General features: G+C 42.7%; 2 protein-coding genes and 1 long non-coding RNA gene across 8 annotated transcripts in view; 2 read left to right on the top strand and 1 right to left on the bottom strand.

Moving 5' to 3' along the window:
- Window positions 1-473: 473 nt before the first annotated feature.
- On the top strand, window positions 474-13195 carry C12H2orf78 (chromosome 12 C2orf78 homolog). Of its 2 annotated transcripts, none has more exons than XM_054548046.1 (3): window positions 474-679; window positions 9525-10274; window positions 11115-13195. In XM_054548046.1, the coding sequence occupies exons 1-3, from the start codon at window positions 583-585 to the stop codon at window positions 13037-13039; spliced, it is 2772 nt and encodes a 923-aa protein (XP_054404021.1). In that variant the 5' UTR covers window positions 474-582; the 3' UTR covers window positions 13040-13195. The 2 variants fall into 2 exon arrangements, with proteins under 2 accessions (XP_054404021.1, XP_024098456.2); XM_024242688.2 differs by lacking the exon at window positions 474-679 and adding an exon at window positions 5110-5257.
- Window positions 13196-15435: 2240 nt separating this feature from the next.
- Window positions 15436-25007, bottom strand: LOC129057671 (uncharacterized). Of its 2 annotated transcripts, none has more exons than XR_008522355.1 (3): window positions 24760-25007; window positions 24201-24485; window positions 15436-20219 (listed from the first exon to the last, which is right to left on the bottom strand). It is a non-coding gene; the product is annotated as an uncharacterized LOC129057671 (long non-coding RNA). The 2 variants fall into 2 exon arrangements; XR_008522356.1 differs by having other exon boundaries at window positions 24201-24481.
- Window positions 24924-25384, top strand: part of STAMBP (STAM binding protein) — a 35096-nt gene continuing 34635 nt past the window's right edge. For 2 of the 4 annotated variants that reach the window (XM_024241864.3, XM_009237168.4), the window contains exon 1: window positions 24964-25073. The gene's annotated coding sequence lies outside the window, so the exon portion shown is untranslated. 4 annotated transcript variants of the gene reach the window in all.

The following is a 25384-nucleotide window of genomic DNA, read 5'->3' as shown; positions in this document are numbered from 1 at the left end:
AAGATCACATCACTGCACTCCAGCCTGGGCGACAGAGCCAGACTCCATCTCACAAAAAATACAATAAAATAAAAAAACAGCAGTAAAATCATTAATCAGATTCACTGAAATGGTTTTAAAACAACTGTAATTGCTCAACTTAGACGTCCCTTTCCTTTCCCCCAAGGATATTGTGTATGTACTATAGAATTATAAATGCATACTATTATGCAATATGAAATATATAAAATATAGATGTTAGTTAATTATATTAGTGAACATTCATGAGAAACATTGAGATGATCTCCCTAACATGAAAGCCTGGGGGAAAGTGGGACTATCATGTCTGTCTCGCAGATTTCACCTCCCCAGAGCTCAGCCACTTAGTGCTGTTACAGCTTTCCTACCACCTCTGCCAGCCAATCCTGTCTTGTTGGGAATCTGACCTCCCTATTGGCTATCGCAGACCTTTAAACTGCCTGCTTTGTGACATCATTCTCCCACCAAACCTACCGCCACCTGGTAGAATCTTGGGGTTTCTTTGTATCATCGCAAGGGGCCAGTGACCAGTAACCAGTGACCAGTGGCCTTCATACTGGACACATGCACTGGTTGGCTTCAGCCACCCAGACATCCGCTAGTATCGTCTCTTCTTCCCTTGTATCTGCAGTTGATGTTTCTTCTTCTCTGACCATGTCAGGTAAAGAAAGAAACTTTTTAAAAAGGTTTTCATGAGATTTCTTTGCCCCTAAATTTAGATTTCTTTCCCCCTATATTCCCAAACAGCTTGGAATAACAGGGAAAGTATTGACGCAGAAATCAAAAGACCTCATTTCAGTCTTGGCTTTGACATTTACTAGCTGTGTGACTTTAGATAACTTTTATTCTCTCACAAAATCTGTTTCCTCATCTATTACATTAGGATAATAGACTGGTTATTCCCCCTGGCCCTTTTCTTTTCTGATACTGAGTCTTAAAGGGTATACGTATAGAAAATGAAATCAGAGACTTTCTGAGAGTGTTCATTTCAAAAGAAACAGAGAAAAAACCGAAGTGGCCTAGAAAACTAGCAATATATTCTGAGATGTTTCATGTGTAATAGTCTCCCTCCACTAATATTTCAACTTTCCTATTTTAAATTTAGTGATGTTTAGTGATGTTTTAAATAATATTCAGCCAGGCACGGTGGCTCACACCTGTAATCTCAGCACTTTGGGAGGCCATCTCCCTCACTAATATTTCAACTTTCCTATTTTAAATTTAGTGATGTTTACTGATGTGTAGTGATGTTTTTAATATTCAGTTGGGAGTGGTAGCTCATGCCTGCAATGTCAATGCTTTGGGAGCCTGAGGTGGGAGGATCGCTCGGGCCTAGGAGTTCGCAACCGGTCTGGGCAACATGGCAAGACCCCATCTCTACAAAAACTTTTTAAAACTCAGCCAGGGTTGGGGGTATGCCAGCTATTCAAGAGGCTGAGGTGGGAGGATCAGAGGACTGCTTGAGCCCAGGAGGTTGAGGCTGCAGTGAGCCATGTTCACACCACTGGACTTCAGCCTGGGTGACAAAGTGAGACCCTGTCACAAACAAGCAAACAAAGAAAAGTAATATTCACGTTTTGGAGATTCCTATCTAAACTAAGTGGAAAGAGAAAATGGAGAGTACTGGGTTATAAGGAGGCAGGTATTCTAGGGTAAGTAATTTGGTATTTTAATTAAAACAGAAAGACAGGGTCCCCTACTTTTCCCCTTGGGATATGCCGTGGAGAATGACAAAATGATTTTAAAAGAAAAAAATATATTTTAAATTTGAAAAAAAAAAAAAGCAGAAGGCCAACAGAGTGAAATCTATTCAGAGTAGGGCAAAATGAAGTTGATTTTAGCAAATGCTTAGATCAATGGACGAGGAAGGAAACAGGCTACATTACATATCCCTAGGAAAAGCAGCTTATCAGAAGTCATATTCAGTCACTTTTTTCTGTTGCCTTTTTGAACATAGATGACACTTGACAGTTTTTAATACAAACATTTCAGAAATATACTTTAGAGGCCGGGCACGGTGGCTTACGCCTGTAATCCCAGCACTTTGGGAGGCCGAGGTGGGCTGATACCTGAGGTCAGGAGTGTGAACAAGTCTGACCAACATGGAGAAACCCCATCTCTACTAAAAATACCAAATTAGCCAGGCGTGGTGGCACATGCCTGTAATCCCAGCTACTTGGGAGGCTGAGGCAGGAGAATCACTTGAACCCGAGAGGCGAAGGGTGCGGTGAGCCTACATCGCGCCATTGCACTCCAGCCTGGGCAATAAGAGGGAAACTCCGCTTCAAAAAGAATAAAAAGAAAGAAAGAAATATGTTTTAGAAATGATGCTTCCAGGCGGGGTGCAGTGGCTCACGCCTGTAATCACAGCACTTTGGGAGGCTGAGGCAGGCGGATTGCCTGAGGTCAGGAGTTGGAGACCAGCCTAGCCAACATGGTGAAACCCCATTTCTACTAAAAATATAAGAATTAGCTGGGTGTGGTGGCGTGCACCTGTAATCCCACCTACTTGGGAGGCTCAGGCATCAGAATTGCTTGAACCAGGGAAGCACATGATGTAGTGAGCCGAGATCATGCCACTGCCCTCCAGCCTAGGTGACAGAGCGAGACTCCATCTAAAAACAAACAAACAAACAAATAAACAAATGATCAATGCAGGTATCTCTAAAAGCTTACCACCAAGGAAAATGATTATATCCATAGATTTCCTCCCCCAAACCAGCTTAGTCCACACGTAAATCATTAGCAACTCAGCCCTATCTCATTTTATCACAGTTACAAGAGAAGTTAGTGAGAAAAGCACTAACTAGGAAAATGAAAACCGAGGCAATCCAGGTCAACTTGGGCTCACTGCAGACATCTGTTCCTTATGCTTGGGCACACAGCACAACTCACAACAGTGCCTTTTTCACAGACCCCTCTTTAATTTCCTCCACAAAACCCATCAGGTCACCATAGTTCATGATGTTTCAAAATAAACAACCATCATGAGAGAAAAATGCAGTATGTCTTACAATGTTGTATTCCTTAAAAATATGACAAGGAAAAAACATGTAGAAAAACCAGAGCATTTAAAAGCAATCTACAGGCCGGGCACGGTGGCTGACGCCTGTAATTCCAGCACTTTGCGAGGCTGAGGCTGGAAGATCAACCCGAGGTCAGGAGTTTGAGACCAGCCTGGCCAACATGGTGAAACCCTGTCCTTACTGAAAATACAAAAATTAGCCGGGTATGGTAGTGGGCGCCTGTAATCCCAGCTACTCGGGAGGCTGAGGCAGGAGAATCACTTGAACCCAGGAGGCAGAGTTTGCAGTGAGCCAAGATCGTGCCACTGCACTCCAGCCTGGCAAAAAGAGTGAAATTCTGTCTCACTCTTATAAATAAAATAAAAATAATAAATAAAATAAAAGCAATTTACATTCTACAGACATGCTAATGAATGACATAAATGAGGTAATATGACATAAAACAAAATGGAAAAATATATTTTGATTATTTTCTTCAGTGTACAGATCATGGAAGTTCTGGACTATCTAGCTACATAAAAAATATTGAATTCTCTGTTCTGTTAATACAAAATAGGTATGTCGAATTGTTTGTCACAGAAACCAAAAACTCCACACAAATCTCTTTTTCCCTGTACCCTCAACTTCCCTGTTTCCTATTCTCCACTAAATGCTTTAATTCTTCATTTTCCTAGCCCTTGCACCCAAGCATGGCTGATAGGAAATCCTAAAGGCCCAAAATTCTATAGTGGCTGTTTGCAAAGGAGAGGAGGCTATAAGTAACTGCCACACTGGATCCTCTTATGTGAGAAGAAACAAAGTATCCTGAATGCCACTCACGTATAAAAGAGCAGGATGGCAGGGTGTCTGTGTGGCCCAAGGAGCCAGAGGTAGCAAACCGTGGGCAAAAGAATTGTGATCAAAGGCTAGAAGAGGGAAGGTCTGCAGTCAGCCTTGTCTTCTACCTCTCTGGTGTTTGCTTCTCATGAGCAGAGTCCGTTTTCCAAACATAGGGACACTGAAAAGAAGACTCCTGCTCTGGAAGTTGACAAGAAGGAATATCCACGAATGTAAAAATGCAAGATCAAGGCTTGGCCCAGAAACAATGCCTAAAATCAAGGGGTTAAAAAAAGGAGAGGAGAAGGGAGATCCAAGTCCAACCTGGCCCAGCCCAAAGAAGGTACGATTCAAGGAGAAGAAACTAAAAGAGAAGAGCCTTGGACCACATCATTTCCTGCAAGGAGCAGTCAACGAACTTTGCTGTTCAACCGAGTTACAAAAGAGGGTTCTTTCATCCCTTCCTTTGGCCCTTAAAAGCGGCAGTAGGGCTGGGTGCGGTGGCTCCCGCCTGTAATCCCAGCACTTTGGGAGGCTGAGGTGGGCGGATCACGAGGTCAGGTGATCGAACCATCCTGGCTAACAGGGTGAAACCCCGTCTCTACTAAAAATACAAAAACTTAGCTGGCTGAAGTGGCAGGCGCCTGTAGTCCCAGCTACTCAGGAGGCTGAGGCAGGAGATTGGCGTGAACCTGGGAGGTGGAGCTTGTACTGAGCCGAGATCACGCCACTGCACTCCAGCCTGGGCGACAGAGCCAGACTCCATCTCACAAAAAATACAATAAAATAAAAAAGCAGCAGTAAATTCATTAATCAGATTCACTGAAATGGTTTTAAAACAACTGTAATTGCTCAACTTAGACGTCCCTTTCCTTTCCCCCAAGGATATTGTGTATGTACTATAGAATTATAAATGCATACTATTATGTAATATGAAATATATAAAATATAGATGTTAGTTAATTATATTAGTGAACATTCATGAGAAACATTGAGATGATCTCCCTAACATGAAAGCCTGGGGGAAAGTGGGACTATCATGTCTGTCTCGCAGATTTCACCTCCCCAGAGCTCAGCCACTTAGTGCTGTTACAGCTTTCCTACCACCTCTGCCAGCCAATCCTGTCTTGTTGGGAATCTGACCTCCCTATTGGCTATCGCAGACCTTTAAACTGCCTGCTTTGTGACATCATTCTCCCACCAAACCTACCGCCACCTGGTAGAATCTTGGGGTTTCTTTGTATCATCGCAAGGGGCCAGTGACCAGTAACCAGTGACCAGTGGCCTTCATACTGGACACATGCACTGGTTGGCTTCAGCCACCCAGACATCCGCTAGTATCGTCTCTTCTTCCCTTGTATCTACAGTTGATGTTTCTTCTTCTCTGACCATGTCAGGTAAAGAAAGAAACTTTTTAAAAAGGTTTTCATGAGATTTCTTTGCCCCTAAATTTAGATTTCTTTCCCCCTATATTCCCAAACAGCTTGGAATAACAGGGAAAGTATTGACGCAGAAATCAAAAGACCTAATTTCAGTTTTGGCTTTGACATTTACTAGCTGTGTGACTTTAGATAACTTCTATTCTCTCACAAAATCTGTTTCCTCATCTATTACATTAGGATAATAGACTGGCTATTCCCCCTGGCCCTTTTCTTTTCTGATACTGAGTCTTAAAGGGTATACGTATAGAAAATGAAATCAGAGACTTTCTGAGAGTGTTCATTTCAACAGAAACAGAGAAAAAACCGAAGTGGCCTAGAAAACTAGCAATATATTCTGAGATGTTTCATGTGTAATAGTCTCCCTCCACTAATATTTCAACTTTCCTATTTTAAATTTAGTGATGTTTAGTGATGTTTTAAATAATATTCAGCCAGGCACGGTGGCTCACACCTGTAATCTCAGCACTTTGGGAGGCCATCTCCCTCACTAATATTTCAACTTTCCTATTTTAAATTTAGTGATGTTTACTGATGTGTAGTGATGTTTTTAATATTCAGTTGGGAGTGGTAGCTCATGCCTGCAATGTCAATGCTTTGGGAGCCTGAGGTGGGAGGATCGCTCGGGCCTAGGAGTTCGCAACCGGTCTGGGCAACATGGCAAGACCCCATCTCTACAAAAACTTTTTAAAACTCAGCCAGGGTTGGGGGTATGCCAGCTATTCAGGAGGCTGAGGTGGGAGGATCAGAGGACTGCTTGAGCCCAGGAGGTTGAGGCTGCAGTGAGCCATGTTCACACCACTGGACTTCAGCCTGGGTGACAAAGTGAGACCCTGTCACAAACAAGCAAACAAAGAAAAGTAATATTCACGTTTTGGAGATTCCTATCTAAACTAAGTGGAAAGAGAAAATGGAGAGTACTGGGTTATAAGGAGGCAGGTATTCTAGGGTAAGTAATTTGGTATTTTAATTAAAGCAGAAAGACAGGGTCCCCTACTTTTCCCCTTGGGATAGGCCGTGGAGAATGATAAAATGATTTTAAAAGAAAAAAATACGTTTTAAATTTGAAAAAAAAAAAGCAGAAGGACAACAGAGTGAAATCTATTCAAAATAGAGCAAAATGAAGTTGGTTTTAGCAAATGCTTAGATCAAAGGACTAGGAAGGAAACAGGCTAGAATACAGTATACCTAGGAAAAGCACCTTATCAGAAGTCACATTCAGTTGTTTTTTTTCTGTTGCCTTTTTGAACATAGATGACACTTGACAGTTTTTAACATAAATATTTTAGAAATATGCTTTAGAGGCTGGGCAGGATGGCTCACACCTGTAATCCCAGCACTTTGGGAGGCCAAGGTGGGCTGATGACCTGAGGTCAGTTCGAGACCAGCCTGAGCAACATGGAGAAACCCTGTCTCTACTAAAAATACAAAATTAGCTGGGCATGGTGGTGCCTGCCTGTAATCCCAGCTACTTGGGAGGCTGAGGCAGGAGAATCGTTTGAACCCGGGAGATATAGGTTGCAGTGAGCCTAGATCATGCCATTACACTCCAGCATGGGCAACAAGAGCATGGGCAACTCTGTCTCAAAAAGAAAATACATATATATATATATATATATATATGTTTTAGAAGTGATGCCTCCAGGCCGAGCTTGGTGACTCACACCTGTAATCCCAGCACTTTGGGAGGCTGAGGCGGGTGGATCACCTGTGGTCAGGAGTTCGAGATCAGCCTGGCCAACATGATGAAACCCCATCTCTACTAAAAATACAAAAATTAGCCGGGTGTGGTGACAGGTGCCTGTAATCCCAGCTACTCAGGAGGCTTAGGCAGGAGAATCTCTAACCTGGGAGGCAGAGGTTGCAGTGAGCCGAGATCTTGCCACTGCACTCCAGTCTATATGACAGAGCAAGACTCCATCTCAAAATAAAAGAAAAGAAATGATGCTTCCTACAAACAAGAAACTAATAAGTGGTTACCTGGAGAGCTGGAGGACATGTAATATGCAGTGTGCTGTTTCTAATTTTTAAATTATATGGACGTTTCTCCTATTAACAATAAAATTGTTTTCTGAAAAAATAATGTATCGTTATTTGCATCAGAAGAACAATACCTTTGTGTGACAAGTAGCTTTCAAGTAAAAGTTGCTTTTTTATCTTAATACTTTCTTCCAAAAACAGAGTACATACTGATTTACAATGGACTGCTTTTAGACCTAAGAATAAAAAGTCAAGCCACATATCAGCCACATATCTCTAATTCCATATCTATCTAAGCCAAATTTTCTGGAGTCCTTTGAACTTTCCTCCATTCAAAACATTTTTTAATTGGATTCTAGCAGTTGTTTTTTCTTTAGCTATGGGCATGTCATTTTCCTGGATGTTGGAGACGATTATAATCTAGGTTTTGAGGATAAATATTAAAGCTCTCATGATACTTTTTAAGGGTTCTTTTCTAATTGTTATATGGCTACAATAATTTAAATATTATACTAGGATTAATACCTGTCATTTGCTGGGTAATATTCATAGAAATATGAATGAGCATAATAATTCCTTTACACTTATTTTTTGCATTCTATTTTGTACCAGTTTTTATTGAAATATCTATCCACATATATTATGGCTATTTTACATTCACATTTACTGCATTTTTCTGCTTCTTACACACTTTTTGCTTCTTACACACTTTTTGCTTATACAGTTTCTCTGTCTATACATTTTCTGCTTCTTATACACTTTTTGCTGACACAATTTCTCTGTCTATATATGCTGGTTAGAAATTCATTCATTCTATTATGGGCTGTTTCTTGGTTAACAGTATTCACTAAGAAAGAGTAGATACTATTCAGTTTCCTAATGTTGCATGTATGGTAACAGCTTTAGTTAGTAATTTACTATGTTTTGATGCTAGCTACATACCCCAATTTTCATTAATATCTATATATTGTTTTAGTTCCATGATTTTATGTTTTTAATTATTTTGTCTGTTTTTTCAGAACTTACTATATCTTCCTCATTATAAGTCATATGTAATCTATCACTTTTATTCATGTATAAATTATCACTGTTATTATTTTATAACTGCTTTATAGACAGGCAGCCTGAAGCTCAGAGTTTAACTAGCTTTTTTCTTTCAAAAAGCATTTCTTGGCCGGGCATTGTGGCTCACGCCTGTAATCCCAGCACTTTGGGAGACTGAGGCAGGCAGATAATCTGATGTCAGGAGTTCAAGACAAGCCTGGTAAACACGGCAAAACCCCGTCTCCATCAAAAATGCAAAAAATTAGCCAGGCAGAGTGGCATGCACCTATAATCCCAGCTACTCAGGAGGCTGAGGCATGAGAATTGCTTGAGCCCAGGAGGAGGAAGTTGCAGTGAACTGAGATCAAGCCACTGCACTCCAGCCTGGGTGACAGAGTAAGACTCTGTCTCAATAAAAATAAAAAATAAAAATAAAATAAAATAAAATAAACACACACACACACACACACACACATTTCTATCAGGTAGTTATTTTGACTTATGACAAAAAGCCAGGCTTGAAGAGGGCAAAGAATGATCTTTTAGATTTACCAATGGCCTGGGTTAAATGTAAACTCTAGGACATATCATATGACCTGCAGAAGCAAAATGTGACACTAAGGATTATAAAGGTAATAGCTGTACTATATTCTAGTAGACCAAAAAAATGCCATATTAAAAGTTCTAATTTCCTGGTTTCTGGTCTATGCTCAGAGCAAAGACTCCTGGCAAGGAAGTCAGGTTCTGTAACCTGGTAATGATATTAACATAATGGTAAAACTTAAACAGGTCAATCTGACCTCTCAGACTCATAAAATGAAATGTTAGAACTTCTCTAAGGACCTCCTAGTTCTAAAATGCTCCAATTCTAGGAAATAGTTATGAGTCTATACTAGCCCAGATTCAAGGGAAAGATAGGGAAGGGAGAAGGTTGCTTCTAGCCTAGGAAATAATGTATGAAACCAGACCACTTGGGTCTTCACATCTGTGTCCAAGTTGGACACAAAGATAGTTCATCAGAAGAGGATCAAACTGCTTCAGCACTCAAGGCCATCATAAACTGTTTGGCTTTTGATATTGCAGTGAGTATTGGTATTAGAGGCTTCCTGATTGCAACAACCTTAAGATAATGCTGTTCTTCAAATAAGGCGAGAATTTTTCAATCTCATAGGTTTTTTCATCTCTCTCTTGTTTCCTACAGAAGATTTCCAAAATACATCTTTACCTGGAACTGCAAATTCTCTGCAGCTCTCTCTTCCTGTGGTGAGCAATGCAGCTTTCTTAACAGGAAGCATCTCCAACTTCTCCAGAGCCTCTGCTCCAGCCATCAGCTCAGCATGGCTACAGCCATCAGCCTCTGGCACCTCCTTCCAGCCACTCATGGGCAGTGCCTACCTTTACCAACATTCTAGCACAACTATGTTGTCTGGGGTTACTGGCCAGAGCCATATCTGTACTTCAGCTGCCTCTTATCCAGGCGTTTTTGAGTGGGATAGTACAGCAAGCACAGTAAAGAAGTCATTCTCACTCAGGGACTTCACTGTGACTGTCACTGATCAGAACGCAGCTGTCTCTTCCATGTCTATGACAGCCCAGTATGATAAAACTTCAGATACTAATACTATGGTCCCTCTGTATCCATCACTATCTGCCAGCCTTGTTCAAGGGACACTAACTCAAATTCCAAATCAGCAGGGCCATAACCTGTCACTTCCCTACCAGATAGGAAGCCAGGTCTATTACTATAATCAAGGCACACTGGGGCCTCAACTATCCTGCCTGCAATCTTATGGCTCTGTGTCATACACAGGATATAGGGCTTCTGCCCATCAACCAGAAATGGTGATGGTGCTAAAGGAGGTTCAGCCCACAAATGTCCTACCACCAGTCTCTACTTCTGGGATGTACTACTCTGTGTCTTCTCAACCCATCACAGAAACCAGTGTTCAAGGTGAGTACAAACATCAAGAAAGGAGAGGAATAATGTCAGCATTGAAAAGGAGGGTCAAATCTGTAGCTGAGTGGTGAGTCCATGGATAGGCAGAATTTAAGTCCTGAGACTTCAACTACTATCCTTGGGCAGTGCTCTTCATTTTCAGACTCTATATAAGAACACGTTATAAGTGGGAAAGTGGAACACTGTAATGACCATCTATGCTACATATAAGAGAATCACAAGAGCATACTGAGGGATACAATTTTTAGTGCCCTGACTGATCACTTCCCCTGCACTACCACACTGTAATGTCCTTCCTTAATCTATTACTTTAGTCTCTTTGGAAGGCACTTCAGAACTCTTATTTTGGCAGTGACATTTTGATTTTCCTTAACTTACAATAGGATTTAAGACCTTGTGTTCAGAGATCCTCTCCAAAACAAACAGGCTCAGAATCTGTGCTTGCTTATATATTTCATGAGGAAGGGCTCCACTCTCTACCCTAGTCCATGGTGTAAAGTGTTCTTATTCTCTCAGGAGAGTGGAGAGAATTGAAAGGACCCTGTAAGAATGTGAGGCTTTATAAAACGTCTCCTATTTTAAAAATCACTTTCACTTTTTGACTTACAACAACCCTATGAAATACAAAGAAAACCAAGAAACAATCACATCAAATGATAACCAGTAAGAGAACAGTCACTGCCAATCTCCTAATATAGGGTCTTGTCCATGGTCCTTAAGAAGAGCAAGTAGAAATGTCTTGCCCATGTTGGAAAGGTATCCGATTGCTGCACTGGTGTGTAGGGGGAGCATCTCACTTACCAGGGACTGACTTCTTCCTTGATTCCTTTGTAGTGATGGAAACTTCCCTGGGGATGGATACTTCCCTGGGATTGCAATCTCCAAGCCAGACATTTTGTCTGCCACAAACTCCAGAATTCTCCAAGTCCTTCAGTAGCAGAAATACCCAGACACTTGAGAGTAACCCATCACCTGAGCTTGGGGACATTTCAATGATAACTCCAGTCCAGAGTCCTACTAATCTCTTGACACTGTCTCCAGCTCCAAGCCAGGAAAAAAATGAGAATGAGAATTTGGATGAGATTAAAACCAACCTTTCAAAGCCTCTAGATGTCCACCAGATCCTAATAGGAAATCAAGATCCTCCACTACTTCCTGTAGAAATCCCCGATATTCACTCGCTTCTGGCCTGCATTGATCCTCTTGGCCAAGAGGAGCAGCCTGGTTCTGAAAATGTGAATCTAAGAAATAACAGCCTGAGTCTTGAGGACCAAGGGATATTTGAAAATGGGATTGAGTCTAGCAGTGATTTGGCAGACATCACTACATTGGTGGAGGATACTTACCTCCCCCCGATCTTCAGTTCCTTACAAGATCTTGATCAACCTGAAGGTCCCTCAGCAAAGAAAGCCAAAGATACCAGTGCCATCAAGGTAAATCAGGCGCAGGAAAAGTCATGTGTCATAAAGGGTCACTCTGATCAAGTCAGGAAGAACAAGCATAAAGCTTCCGAGCCTATCCAGGGTGCTCCCAAGGCCAAAATCCAGCCAAAGAACCCAGAGTGCCTATTAGAGGGAGAAGTGGTTGTTTGCAGTGCTACAGTCAGTGACAGCGCTTCTGTGAACAAGGCCAAGCATTCTAGCAACAAACCTCACAAAGATGCATCCAGCAGGATCAGCAAAACTAAGAGCCATGGGCAGGAAAAGACCAAAAGGAACAGAAAGAACAGCTCCAAGAAATCTGAAGAGAGTAAGCAGTCAGGGAACAAAGTCAAGGTAGAAGAGAAGCAAACCATTCCCAATATGAAACGGAAGAAAAATCAACCTGAGCTTAGCCAAGAGACCTTTAAAAAGCCCCGAAGCTCCCTAGGCATGCACATGCTAGAGTCTGTGCAAGTTTTCCATGCACTCGGGAAAAAGATCGATAAGAAAACTGGATTCTCTTCCTCCAGGACCCTGGGAAGCTCAAGCAACACCCAAAACCGCCAGCCATTCCCAGCTCTCAAACCATGGCTGGATACCCGACATGAGGGTAAAGGCCCGGAGAAAATTCAAGTCAAGGCCCAGAAACTAGATGGTAGTACTGAAAAAGAGTGTCCATCTCCATCCCACTCTGAGTTGCCACCACCTGGGAAGGTCAAGTTGATACCTTTGCCCTTTCTGACCCTGGACCAACCTCAAGCTCGACCTGTTTCTCGGCGGCCAAACCCTCTGGCCTCACGTAGGCCTGCTGTGGCTTACCCTGCTCAACCTGATTCTACTAACTCAGCTCAGTCGGCTGCAGTCAATCCATCCCGACCAGCTCCTACCTACACATCTTTGACAGGTCCTGCCACACCAGCTCAGGCAATTTCAGCCAAAGCAACCCAACCCGGTTCAGCCAACCCTACCCAGCCTACTGTCCCTCAATCTGCTGCTTCTAGGCCATCACCCTACAAAACATCATCTTGTTCTTCTCTGCAGCGGGAGCCTGTTTCCACTGCTGTGACCAGTCTCCGGTCACTGCCCAAGCCTCAATATCAATTTCTAATCCAAGACTTCAGCCTCCAACCCCGTCCATGGAGGAAACCCACTGTTCCTGAGCCAGTAATGTCAACGCCCATCACAGAAGAGCAGAGGCCAGAACGTGAGGCCATGAAGAGAAAGGCTCAACAAGAGCGTGAGAATGCTGCCAAATACACCTCTTTGGGGAAAGTGCAGTTTTTCGTTGAAAGGGAAAGAGATATGGAGATTGCTGAATACTATGGCTACACAATCTAAGAGCTGAGATTGTTGGTTTTACTTTGGATACCACTGGTTTTCCACATATATAGATAGATACTAATTTATTTATTCTGATATATTTTTAAAACATAATAAAGAAATGTAATAGAATTGATTAATAGATAAGTAATAAAGAGGTCTTTTGAGTTTTGAGATGCTGTTGACTGTGGGTTTTCTTTGGTGGGGGTGGGGACCAAAGGCTGCATTAGAAAGAAGGAACTATGGCCGGGCGTGGTGGCTCATGCCTATAATCCCAGCACTTTGGGAGGCCGAGGTGGGTGGACCACCTGAGGTCAGTAGTTCGAGACCAGCCTGGCCAACATGGTGAAACTAAAAACTAAAAATACAAAAAATTAGCTGGGTGTGGTGGCGGGTGCCTGTAATCCCAGCTTCTCAGGAGGCTGAGGCAGGAGAATCACTTGAACCCAGGAGGTGGAGGTCGAAGCGAGCCAAGATCATGCCACTGCACTCCAGCCTGGACAACAGAATGAGACTCCGTCTCAAAAAAAAAAAAGAGGGAACTAAAAGTTGGATGGGAGAATAGACAGAAAGGGATAAGAATTGAGGAAACAGGAAGGAACACGTTCCAGGACTAAGAAGGTCAAATGGGGAGAGATTTTATGGGCTTATACAAAGAATCAGAAATGGGGAAAATGGCAGAAGTAAGATGCAGAATCTGAGGTTAGGACTAAAAGAATAAAATTTGGATATAAATTGAAGATGGCAGAAGATGAGGCTGGGTAGACCAAAAGAAATGTACAAAATCTCCCATGGATGATGGCCTTATGTCTCATGGCCTATGAGATAAGTATTTTAGAAAATAAGATTCAGGTCTCATCAACAGGTTTGGGTTACCTTATACATATATGATCACAGTTGGGAAAGTGAGTACAAAACATAGGGGAAATCTACCAGGGGAATGGCAAGGGCTCACAGTTCTCCTAGGTGCAGCTGATAACCTGGGGCCCAGCCAAATGAACTGCAGCAGCATGAAGCTGGCCCAGAACAGACCCCAGAGTATAGATCTCCATTTACTCAACCAACACCTATGCAAGGGGCAGTGAGACGCACTACTTCAGTTCACCTTCACAACAACACACAACACCAGTAACACTGTGCCACTTTACTAGTGAGGTTCAGCAATGGGCTTGGGTCACACTGTGTGCAAAGGGGTAAGGCCTGTGGGTCTCCGAAGTCCTCAGCGTTTGCAAGCGCCTGCAGGCAGCCAGCCTGGCTTTCAGACCGCGGCATCCGGAGGTTACAGGCATACTAAATCAAGCTTCTGGAGGGACTTAAATATTAAGAGGCCGCCAGGTCCTCCTCCACCCATTCCAGCACGTGCAACCTTCTCGGCCATCACCATTAACTGAAGGACACGAGAAAAAACGGCTTGGAGCGTCCATTTTCACAGGATGAGTGGTGGGCGCGCGCGCGCCCTGGGTCCCCCTCCAAAAGCCGCAAGACGCAGGCGCCCAACTGTCCACAGACGCTCCTTAGGGGGAGCCCCCCACCCCCGCCCCTCGAGGCACAGCGGGAGGTAGAAAGGGTTGGGGGCGGTGGGGGGAGGGCAGGAGAGGAATGGGTAGGGGAAGGGAAGATGGGGTCAGTGGATGGTCACCATGGGAAAATCAGTAGTTTACTTTTTAAAAAATTAGTTTCTGATATATAATTCACCTAACATAAAATTCACTGTTCAAAATCCATACGATTCGGCCGGGAGCGGCCTGTAATCTCAGCACTTTGGGAGGCTGAGGCAGGAGGATCACTTGAGCTCAGGAGTTCGAGACTAGCCTGGCCAACATGGTGAAACCCCGTCTCTAATAAAAATACAAAAATTAGCCGGGCGTGGTGGCGCATGCCTATAATCCCAGCTGCTCAGGAGGCTGAGGCACAAGAATCGCTTGAACCTGGGAGCAGGAGGTTGCAGTGAGCCGAGATCGTGCCACTGCACTCCAGCCTGGGTAACAGAGCGAGACTCAGTCTCAAAACAAAAAACAAACAAAAATCGTACAGTTCAGTGGCATTTAGTATGTTCACAAGGTTGTACAATCATTACAACTATCTGAGCCATTACCTTTTCATCATCCCCTGCAAAAAAACCCTCTACCCATTAGCGGTCACTCCTCAATTCCCTCCTCCCTCTGACACCAGGCAACCACCAATCTCTGGATTTACCTTTTCTGGACATTTCATATAAATGGAATCATACAACATGTGACCTTTGGTATCTGGCTTCTTTCATTTAATACTATGTTTTAAAGGTTTATCTATGTTGTAGTGTGTGTCTGAAGTTTATTCCTTTTCATACTGCATAGTATTCTTATTGTATGACTACACCACATTGGCTTATCCATTCATCCATTACTAGACATTTGGGTTGTTTCCACCAGCAATTTATATTTATTGAGAGTTTATTCTGTGCCAGGCAGCACCTGGCTAAGTTATTCATCCCATTTCACAGATAAGGAAGTAGAGAATCTGAAGAATTTGCCCAAGATTAAGAGCTAGCTAGCAACTGCTAGCAATAGCTGGGATTTGAACACAGGCATTTTAGACTTAAAAGGTAATAGATTCACATGATAGAGCATTGGAAAGATACAAAATGATGACAATGGAAATTCACCCTTTCCCCAAGTTTCCCATCCACCACCTACCCCCTCCCTTAGAAGCATCTACTTTTGCCACTTTAAGGATTCTTCCAGATAAATTATTTATTTTTACCCCAACATGTACATATTACAATTTACAGAATAATCTGTCCCATTGATTTGAAATGTCACTTTTATGGTATACTACGTTTCTATGTGTTTGCATTACTCTTTTCAGAACTGTCCTGACTTTTTTGCCTATCTTTTGTTATTTGCCATTTGTCTAGAATTCTTTTTATTATCTTCTTTTTGATTTTTAAAAATTTCTTCTTTTTTAAAAGCATTATCCATTATGCTAATTCATTCTTTTTTTTCTTTTTCTTTTTCTTTTTTTTTTTTTTTTCTTTTTGAGGCGGACTCTCTGTTGCTAGGCTAGAGTGCACTGGTGCCACCTGGCTCACAGCAAATTTCACCTCCTGGGTTCAAGCGATTCTCATGCCTCAGCCTCCTGAGTAGCTGAGATTACAGGTGCATGTCACCCTGCCTGTCTAATTTTTTTTTTTTTTTTTTTCCTGAGACAGAGTTTCCTTCTTGTTGCCCAGGCTGGAGAGCAATGGCACGATCTTGGCTTACCACAACCTCTGCCTCCCAGGTTCAAGCGATCCTCCTGGCTCAGCCTCCCGAGTAGCTGGGATTACAGGCATGCGCCACCATGCCTGGCTAATTTTGTATTTTTAGTAGAGCCGGGGTTTTGCCATGTTGGTCAGGCTGGGCTCAGTCTCCTAACCTCAGGTGATCCACCCGCCTCGGCCTCCCAAAGTGCTGGGATTACAGGTGTGAGCCACCGCGCCCAGCCTAATTTTTGTATTTTTAGTAGAGACAGGGTTTCACCATGCTGGCCAAGCTGGTCTTGAACTCCTGGCCTCAACTGATCCACCTGCCTTGGCCTCCCAAAGTGCTGGGATTACAGGTGGTTTTTAAAATGTAGCCATCATGCCCAGCCTGTTCATTCTTGTGTTCTTTTTACTTTAGTCTTCATTTCTGAAGTTTTTCTTTTGTTTTTAATCCTGTTCTGAGTTCTACCATCTCACCTAATTTTGATTTATATTGTTTTCTCACCTTTTTATTGCAGTAAAATACACATAATGTAAAATTTACCATTTTAACCATTTTAAGTGTACAATTCAGTGGCATTAAGAAGATTCATACTTTTGTTCCACCATTACCACTATCCATCTCCAGAACTTTTTCATCATCCCAAACAAAAACTCTGTACAGTACTCATTCAGTAACTTCCCATCCTGCCCCCCATGGTCCTTTCATCTTTTGCATTGTTTTTTCCTAATGTCTTTTAGCTAGTTTTGAAATAGCAGATTACTCTTTGGATCAGCTTGTGGGCCTGTCTTTTCTGACTGGCTTTTATTGTCTGACAGGATGCTATTCTGCTGCTTATTCTCTTTTTTCTTATAATATCTTTGTATGGGATTTGACTACGATCCTTTTCTGTTATTCATTTTTAGGTGAAATTGGTTTTTCTGCACTTTGAAAAGGAGGTGTTAAGGATAACTTTTCTAAAACTTCCCCAAACTTCTCTTTTTTAAAAATGTAGTATCAAATGACATGGTGTTTTGCTTTTTGACATTTCCTAGCTCTGTTTCCTCCCTGATTTTTATCCTTTGTATCTGTTGTTCCTCCCAGTAGTTTTTCCTTTGTGTTTCCAGGGCCGCATCCTGGAAAGGAGCTCTGGCTGCTCAGGCTCAAGAGTGGGAAGGGACTAGATTGCTTCAGTGCTTCAGAGTCTATCACAGGTCCCTTGTACTTACTCACTTTGTGACTGGGCAAAACCCCTCAGTTTCAGCTGCTGTTCTCACATTGGCCCATGGTACTTTCCAGTGAACTTCTGCTGGCAGTTTGAAGGCATACTGTCTACCACTCTCTCTTGTGTGGATGCCATACCAGGCAAGTCTGGTGCCCATTGGTGATGGTTTGCCCCACCCTCTTGTTTTGGGGTTCATAGGGAAAACTGTCCTCTAGTTTTGTGGTAAAGGCTACTTATGGGTTTTTTGTTTGGTTTGATCTATTTCCATGAGAGGATTTGAGGAGATTCAAAACTACACTGCTGCCTCCATCTTTCTAAAATCCTGCTCAATCTTTTGACATAATTATTTTAAACATGGGAACCCTGTAGTTCTCTGTTCCCTCTAACAGAGCTCCATTTGTCCCAAACTAGTTAAGACTCTGAGTCAGACAAGGCTTGCTGAGTCTCCTCTCTCTAACATGGCACCTCTGTACTTGCTCAGTCCATGTTTTGAGTGAGAAGTCAAAACACAACAGCCTAAAGGGCTCATGGGTGGACAATCTGGAGAAAGGCTCTGGTCAGAATGTGTATCATTTCCTTCTCTTTGTATCTTCTTTCCTAAACATGTATAAAATTGAATCTCTCATCTGCCCTCCTACCCCCATAAAAAAAAACCTGGTTCATACACAATTTTCTTTATCTCAGTTCATGGTAATGCCATTTTTCAGTTGCTTGGGGCAGAAAACTTTGAAGTCATTTGTAGTGATTTGTTAGAGCAGCGACTAGAAACTAATACAATGCTCTAACAAGTAAGGTGCCATCTGAAAAATAATATAATTAAGTTAAAAGAAAACCTTATTCTTAGCCACAATCACTTGATAATGGTATATGTATGCCAGTTGGGTACTGTACATCTCAAACCTTAGAATCAAGTTGGATACTACCAGCATCACTTCCTGTTCCACACTTATTTGCATACGGCACTTGCCAAAAACCCAGCTTCACAAAGATACAGTATCATTGAAAGGAATGTGGCATGACCTGATGTTGAAAGTGTGAACTATACCTACTAGCTAGAAGCTCATACAATATCTAACAGATGTTGGGTATTGCTATGAATCTTTCACAAATTTAAAATACCTAGCTGCACCCAGATGAATCTGCTGTAGTGTCTTGGGAGCACACTGGTGCACTTTTTTTTCTTTTTTTTTAAGACAGGGTCTCACTGTCACCCAGGCTAGAGTGTAGTGGTGTGATCATAGCTCACTGCTGCAATCTCAGACTCTGGCCTCAAGAGATCCTTCCACCTCAGCCTCCCAAAGCACTGGGATTGTAGGCATGAGCCACTGTGCCTGGCTGGTACACCTTTTGAACCACAGTCCTAATTGGTTTTCCTGTTCCCAGCCTTTTCCCTAAAATTTGTCAACATGGCAGCCATAATGATCCTTTCAAAACACAAATCAGATCCTGTCACTCTTTTGCTTAATACTTCCCATAGCTTCTCATTTCTCTCAGAGTCAAAGTCAACATTGTTACAGTGGCCTGTGAAATCTTACCTGCAGCAGGGGTCAGCAAATATTTTCTATAAAGACTCAGACAGTTAAATATGTTAGTCTTTGTGGGATAGATCATCTCCGTCTCAACAACTCCACTCTGTGGTTGTAGCATGAAAGCAGCCACAGAAAATACATAAACAAATGAGCATGGCCATGTTCCAATAAAACTTTATTTACAAAAACAGGCTGCACTGGTTTGCTGACTCTTGCCCTACATGATTTACTGCTACACTCCCCTTCACTCCACTCTAGGCACGCTGAGCCCCCTTACTGTGCCTTGAATGCACCAGCAAGCTCCTGATTCAAGGCCTCTGCACTTGCCATTCCCTGCCTGGAAAGCTCTTCTTACCTCCAAGTCTTTTCTCAAATCTTTTCAATGGGAGTTTCCTTGACCACACTATTTGGAATTGCAGTTGCCTCACTGCTTCTCCCTTCCTTCAATCTGATTTCCTGTGCCAGGGCCCATTGCTTTCACAGTACTTTGAACCTTCTAATACACTATGTAATTGACTTCTTTATCATGATAATTTTTATAATCCACCACTCCTTCATCCATCACTAAACTACAAGATCCCCAAGGGCAGGGACGTTTTTGTCTGCTTTGTTCATTGATATGTGCCTAATGCCTTAAACAGTATCTGGCACATAGATGATAATCAATATTTGTCAAATGACTAACTAAATGAGTATTTTTCAGAGTACGCACATAGTGGCATGCAATTCTTTATCCCTCATTAAAAGGTATAGTGCTTGGTCATAATTCAGGCCCTATATTTGAAAAGAAATATGTAAACCAAACATAAATGATAAAATCTCTCATTCAAAATGTCCAATTCTCAAATAGCCATAAAGTTTCACGTGACATTTAACTCTTGCTGAAATTCGCAACCTTGAAAATGGCACTCTGACCTAAAACAAAGACTTTGACTTATTGGAAAATAAATTATACAGTCCACAGCTAGAAAGCAGGTAACAAAAGAAAAAAATATGTCTAGCATAAAACGAATTCCTCATGTACACATTTAAACATAAATTTAAATAATATATACACATTAAAAATATTTCCAAGCATGTGTAAGAACTCATTTTCCAAAGTGGTCATTTTTCTTGGAGATGAGAGAGAACAGTCTTCAAACAAACTGTAGGGGGAGCTCCAAACCACAGATTCACCTTCATGTTACTGGTTTTACAGTAGCCTTCTTAAGAACAACTTCATTGGGTAATTCCAACTCCAGCTGAAAAGGAACATATATGCATGCATTCATAATGCACAAACTTAAAAGATCCCAGTGCATTTGCCACATTTCCCTTTATTTGAATCAGCCCATTCTATATCTTTTTCTTCCCAAGTATTTACTTTTCAAATCTATTTGTCATTTTATATTCCCAATGGACTCATAGCAAAAATTTTAACAATGTGAACAATTTGACTTTAATACACACTCCATTTCTGCTTTCATAGCCCCTCCATTCCCAAGCAATGTTCAAGATAGGCTGTTTTAGTGTCTCAATGCATGGAGCTCACCTAGCCTCCCCTTGAGAATATTGCTCATCTTTTAAAGAATTTTTTCCTTCTAATGGCTCTAAACCTTCGTCCACGGAAGCCTTAAAACAACTGGAACTCAGTTTTTCTTTTTTCTTTCCTTTTTTTTTTGAGATGGAGTCTCACTCTGTCGCCCAGGCTGGAATGCAGTGGCACGATCTCAATTCACTGCAACCTCTGCCTCCTGGGTTCAAGTGATTCTCCTGCCTCAGCCTCCTGAGTAGCTGGGACTAGAGGTACCCACTACCATGCCCAGCTAATTTTGTATTTTTTTGTAGAGACAGGTTTTCACTATGTTAGCCAGGGTGGTCTTGATCTCCTGACCTTGTGATCCGCCCGCCTCAGCCTCCCAAAATGCTGGGATTATAGGCATGAGCCACCATGCCCCGCCCAGTTTTTCTTTTTCACTGTGGTAGACCCATGCCAGACACAGACCCATGAGCATGAAAGATATTCAATAAACACTTGCTCAATTAATAAAGGCATCTAGCCTTTAGGCTTTCTGCTTCTAGCTCTAAGTGCCTTGCAGAGAAGAGTGGGTCCCAAAAGCAAAACGGTCATTGTTTTTCATTGTTCATCTCAGTAATCAGCATAATTGGCTAATTACATTCCTGTAAATCATTTTGGGGACCGTGAGACAATATTTATCTCAACAACATTTGAACATTCAACAGTGTTCATTGAGTGTCACATCTGGGTTCGCAAGCCATTCTAGGCAGCGGGGATAGAGCTGTGAGCAAGGCAGAAAAAGATCTTAACTTTCTGGAAATTATATTCTAGTGGGGAATGAAAGACAATAAGCAACCCAAATCATATCAGACAGTGGTAAGGATTATCAAGACAATTAAAATAAGACCAACTAATGAAGGATGACTGGGTGGCTCCTTAGAATGGGTGGTCAGAGAAGTTCTCCTTGAGGAGGTAACATGTAAACTGAGAAATGAATGATGAGGCAGAGCCAGCCAAGTGAAGATGAGGGTAAAAGCATCCCAGGAAAAGGAGTCAGCTATGCAAAGGTCTTGAATGGAAAAGCAGATGTTTGGATGGTATCGGTGGAGAGTATTAAGCAAGGAGATTGGGAGATGAAGTCAGAAAGGCAACAGAGGCCGAGTCACTCTGTAATCCCCAGTAAAGGAGTGTGGATGTTTATTCCAAATGCCATGGGAATTCACTGAAGAGTTTTAAGCCCAGGAGTGATGGAATCTGATTTTTGCTTTAAAAAGATCATTAGTGGCCAGTCGTGGTGGCTTACATCTGTAATCCCAGCACTTTGGGAGGCTGAGGTGGGTGGATCACTTGAGGTCAGGAGTTCAAGACCAGCATGGCCAACATGGCAAAACCCCGTCTCTACTAAAAAATACAAAAATTAGCCAAGTTTGGTGGCGGGCGCCTATAATCCCAGCTACTCAGGAGGTTGAGGCAGGGAGAATTGCTTGAACCTGGGAGGCGGAGGTTGCAGCCGAGATTGTGCCACTGCACTCCAGCCTGGGTGACACAGCAAGACTTCATCTCAAAAAAAAAAAAAAAAAAAAGAAATCATTAGTTGCTGTTGTAAGAATGCATTGTAGTAGGTACGAATGAATGCCCTTCCTGTACTAATGCAATTGTCCCTCTAGGTATGTCACTTAACACAAGAGTACCAACCTTGCAAGTGAAATACACCTGGAGTCTTCCTTGTTTTTACCCTCCCTGCCCCCCGAACTTCGCTGGGTCTGTATTTTTCTTTTCCTTTTCTTCTTTTTGCTTTTTAGCAATAGGAGTCTCACTATGTTGCCCAGGCTGGAATGCAGTGGCTATTCACAGGTGAGATCATAGCACACCACAGCCTTAAACTCCTGGGCTCAGGTGATCCTCCTGGGTTTTTTGTTTGGTTTGTTTTGTTTTTTTTTTTAGAGGTCTCACTCTGTTGCCCAGGCTGGAGAGCAGTGGTGTAATCATAGCTCACTATATCCTCGAACTCCTGGGCTCAAGCGATCCTCCTGTCTCAGCCTTCCAAAGTGCTGGGATTACAGGCATGAGCCAGCGCACCTGGTCCAGGCCTGTGTTTTCTAAACCCTGATGTTACATTTCAGATTAAGAACTTCACCTTCTAGGCATCTTTTGCTGCTGCCCAAAAATGAGCAAGTAGGAATGAGCATGCAGGAGTGCAGGAGACCTGACGTTGGCATATGCAAGAGGCCAGATGGAGGCTGCTATATTCAGGAAAAGTGTTCATGGCTGGGAGTGAGCACCGGAAGGAAAGAGCATCTCAATTCCTAACCTGGTCTAGTCTGCCAGGTGAACTGCTGAAGCCTATTTGCTGAAGGAATACCTTCCACGCTTAGCCTCCAATCTTTAGGGCAGGGGTAGATAGGATATTCTGATCAGTTATGCCAGAATCTTTTATAGCTTTGATTTCCTGATTTTGTATACAAAATTGTTTAGTTTTTAAACTTTTCCAGTTAAACAAGAAATGAGGAATGTAAAATTTTTACCTTGGCCAACATTTTCTTATTTCAGGTCCCTAGAAAGCTGAGTATTGAACTTTGCCCCAGATGTCAAAAACTCTGGTCAACATTTACAAATTCTCTCCCTAAAAAGACTAGATCCTGCTTCCTATATTCACTTAGCCATTACCTTAAGAACTGCTAGCAACTGGGCATATTAACTTTCTAATATCAGGAACAGCCTCTATGTGGCGCTGGCTATGTTTATGACTATGCACACCCCTTATACGTGTGTCTCAGTTATAGCTTCTTAAAGTCTTCTCATAATCTTAAAATCTAGGATGTTTGTAAATTTTCTTTACTTGTTAAGCTAAACATTACAAAAAAAAAGAACTACTTTAGAGATTGTGCTGAATGGGAGCAGATGCCCCTGTTCCCTACCCCACCAGCTGTACTTCTACCTGTGCTTCCACCATTAGAGTATCCACCTGCTGGATTTGTTTGCTGATGTATCCCTAACCTAGAACAGAACCTGGCACATAATAGACACTCAGTAAACATTTGAGTGAGAGGTTGAATGGATTAGATTTTGACCTGTGTTGCCTCCTGCCAGGACCCCATCTGCATTATATGCCCACCCAATGACCAGCATCTCCAGTGCATCAATTTCTTTAGGCCCAACCCATCATGTTTACATTCTGAAGAGTCAGTAGAGAGAGTTTTGAAGACACAGTAGAGTGCCCTGTACAATTATCTTCCCAGATTTATCTGCAGTAGATCCATAAGAGTTGATAGTAGACCCATGCACATTAATGCTTGCTGGGGGCAGAAGGGGAGGTGATGATGCAAGCAAGTACTTTCAACCCTAAGTCTGAAAAGTTGATGACTACACAGAATCACTTCAGGTAACTCCAACAGAAATATACACAACGGAGGTTGGGAGAAATGAGAGATCTGGAGGCTGGCTAGGTGGAGGAGGCAATACTTGAATTAGGGATTTAAGCTAGACCTTGAAGAATAGGTCATGCCATCACACTAACAAACTCACAGGGAGGCTCTCAAATTTTGGGAAATTGTCCCCCAGAGACTTAGACTTTTAAACCAAAGCCTAATGTTTCAAAGAGTCTCCTGAGACAGAATGCCTAGCAAGCTTGTAGGACCTTTTTGTAAAGAGGATGTATATGGATTCGTACAGACACACATCTACATGCAGAACGTGCCATCCTGTATTTGATGAATAAAACCACCTTGTCCCCGTCTCAGGGCAGGAACAGTGTCATACAGATCTTTGTGTCTCCAGTGCTTTTGCATAGCGGCTCTTGGAGATTAAACGCTTTTTTTCCGAATATTTTATAGGTTTTTGACATTAAAAAGTTAGTCTCATCTGGGTGCGGTGGCATATGCCAGTAATCCCAGTACTTTGGGAGGCAGAGGCAGGAAGATCGCTTGAGCCCAGAAGTTGGAGACCACAGTGAGCTATGATCACGCCACTGCACTCCTGTGACAGCCTGGGTGACACCGCAAGACCCTGTCTTAAAAAAAAAAAAGAAGTTAGACTTATGTTCTTTTCTAAGCAATAAAATTAGTCTTAGATATTGCCTAATATCTAAGACTACCAATTTTTGTGTAGAATGTAATACAAGCTAAAAAATACATTCGAAAGACTTTCTGTCCCCCAATTTATAAATCCTGGTTAGTTTAGCTAAGTCTGCAGTTGTACTGGGATCAGCAATCCCTCCTTAAATGCAAGAGTATTGTGAGTGTGATGAGAGACTACCCCAAATCAAAATAATTTTAAAAGCAAACCTTAGCTTGGTAATTGGTTCCACTTTCTTCCTTGTTCCTTTTCCTTTACCAAGATGGCCGCTGTGTCGTTCGCTCCTCATTGGTCGGATTTTCCGCAGGTGCCGATTCTAGCCCCACCTACTAGCTCTCCATTCCCAGTCCTAAATCATTGGGAATGTAATAGACAGACGAGCGGGAGTGGGCGGAGCGGGCGCCGGATGTGACGTTTCCGGAACCTCCGAGTGTCACCCGCGGGGAAAGGTGGGGAAGGGTCCCGGGAACGTGGTGGGGCAGGGCCTCCGAGCGTGGTTGGACTTTGAAGGGGAGCGGCCGCCGTGAGTGTGGGGCCTGCAGCCTACTCTCCCCGAGTCCCTTGCCCGGCGTGCCTCGCTCGAGGCACCCGACGGCTTTGGTCTCCGCGGGCTGGCGCCTGACCAGCCAGGCCCAGCGCTTCCCCGCCTACTGCATTTGAAAGATCCCGAAAACCCTGGATGATTGTGCCTGGGGTTGGCAAGTTGGTCTTGAGTGCCTTCAAGAAGGGTTCCTTAAGCAGTTGTCGATAGAGCCCTCCCTACTGTATACGCCCCCTCCGCTCGTTCCTGCTACTTCCTTTCTCCTCCTCGTATTTCCCCTTCGGTCCTTTACG

Source organism: Pongo abelii, chromosome 12, assembly GCF_028885655.2.
Source record: "Pongo abelii isolate AG06213 chromosome 12, NHGRI_mPonAbe1-v2.0_pri, whole genome shotgun sequence".
NCBI classification, from domain to species: domain Eukaryota; kingdom Metazoa; phylum Chordata; class Mammalia; order Primates; family Hominidae; genus Pongo; species Pongo abelii.
The sequence above is the reverse complement of the archived record's forward strand: the minus strand, read 5'-3'. Positions and strand labels throughout refer to the sequence as shown.

Bases quoted from the DNA above. Each gene is read 5' to 3' on its own strand.
- C12H2orf78 (XM_054548046.1), top strand. From the start codon at position 583: ATGCACTGGTTGGCTTCAGCCACCCAGACATCCGCTAGTATCGTCTCT. The intron at 680-9,524 runs GTAAAGAAAGAA...TGTTTCCTACAG, and splicing joins TTCTTCTCTGACCATGTCAG to AAGATTTCCAAAATACATCT. The intron at 10,275-11,114 runs GTGAGTACAAAC...ATTCCTTTGTAG, and splicing joins CACAGAAACCAGTGTTCAAG to TGATGGAAACTTCCCTGGGG.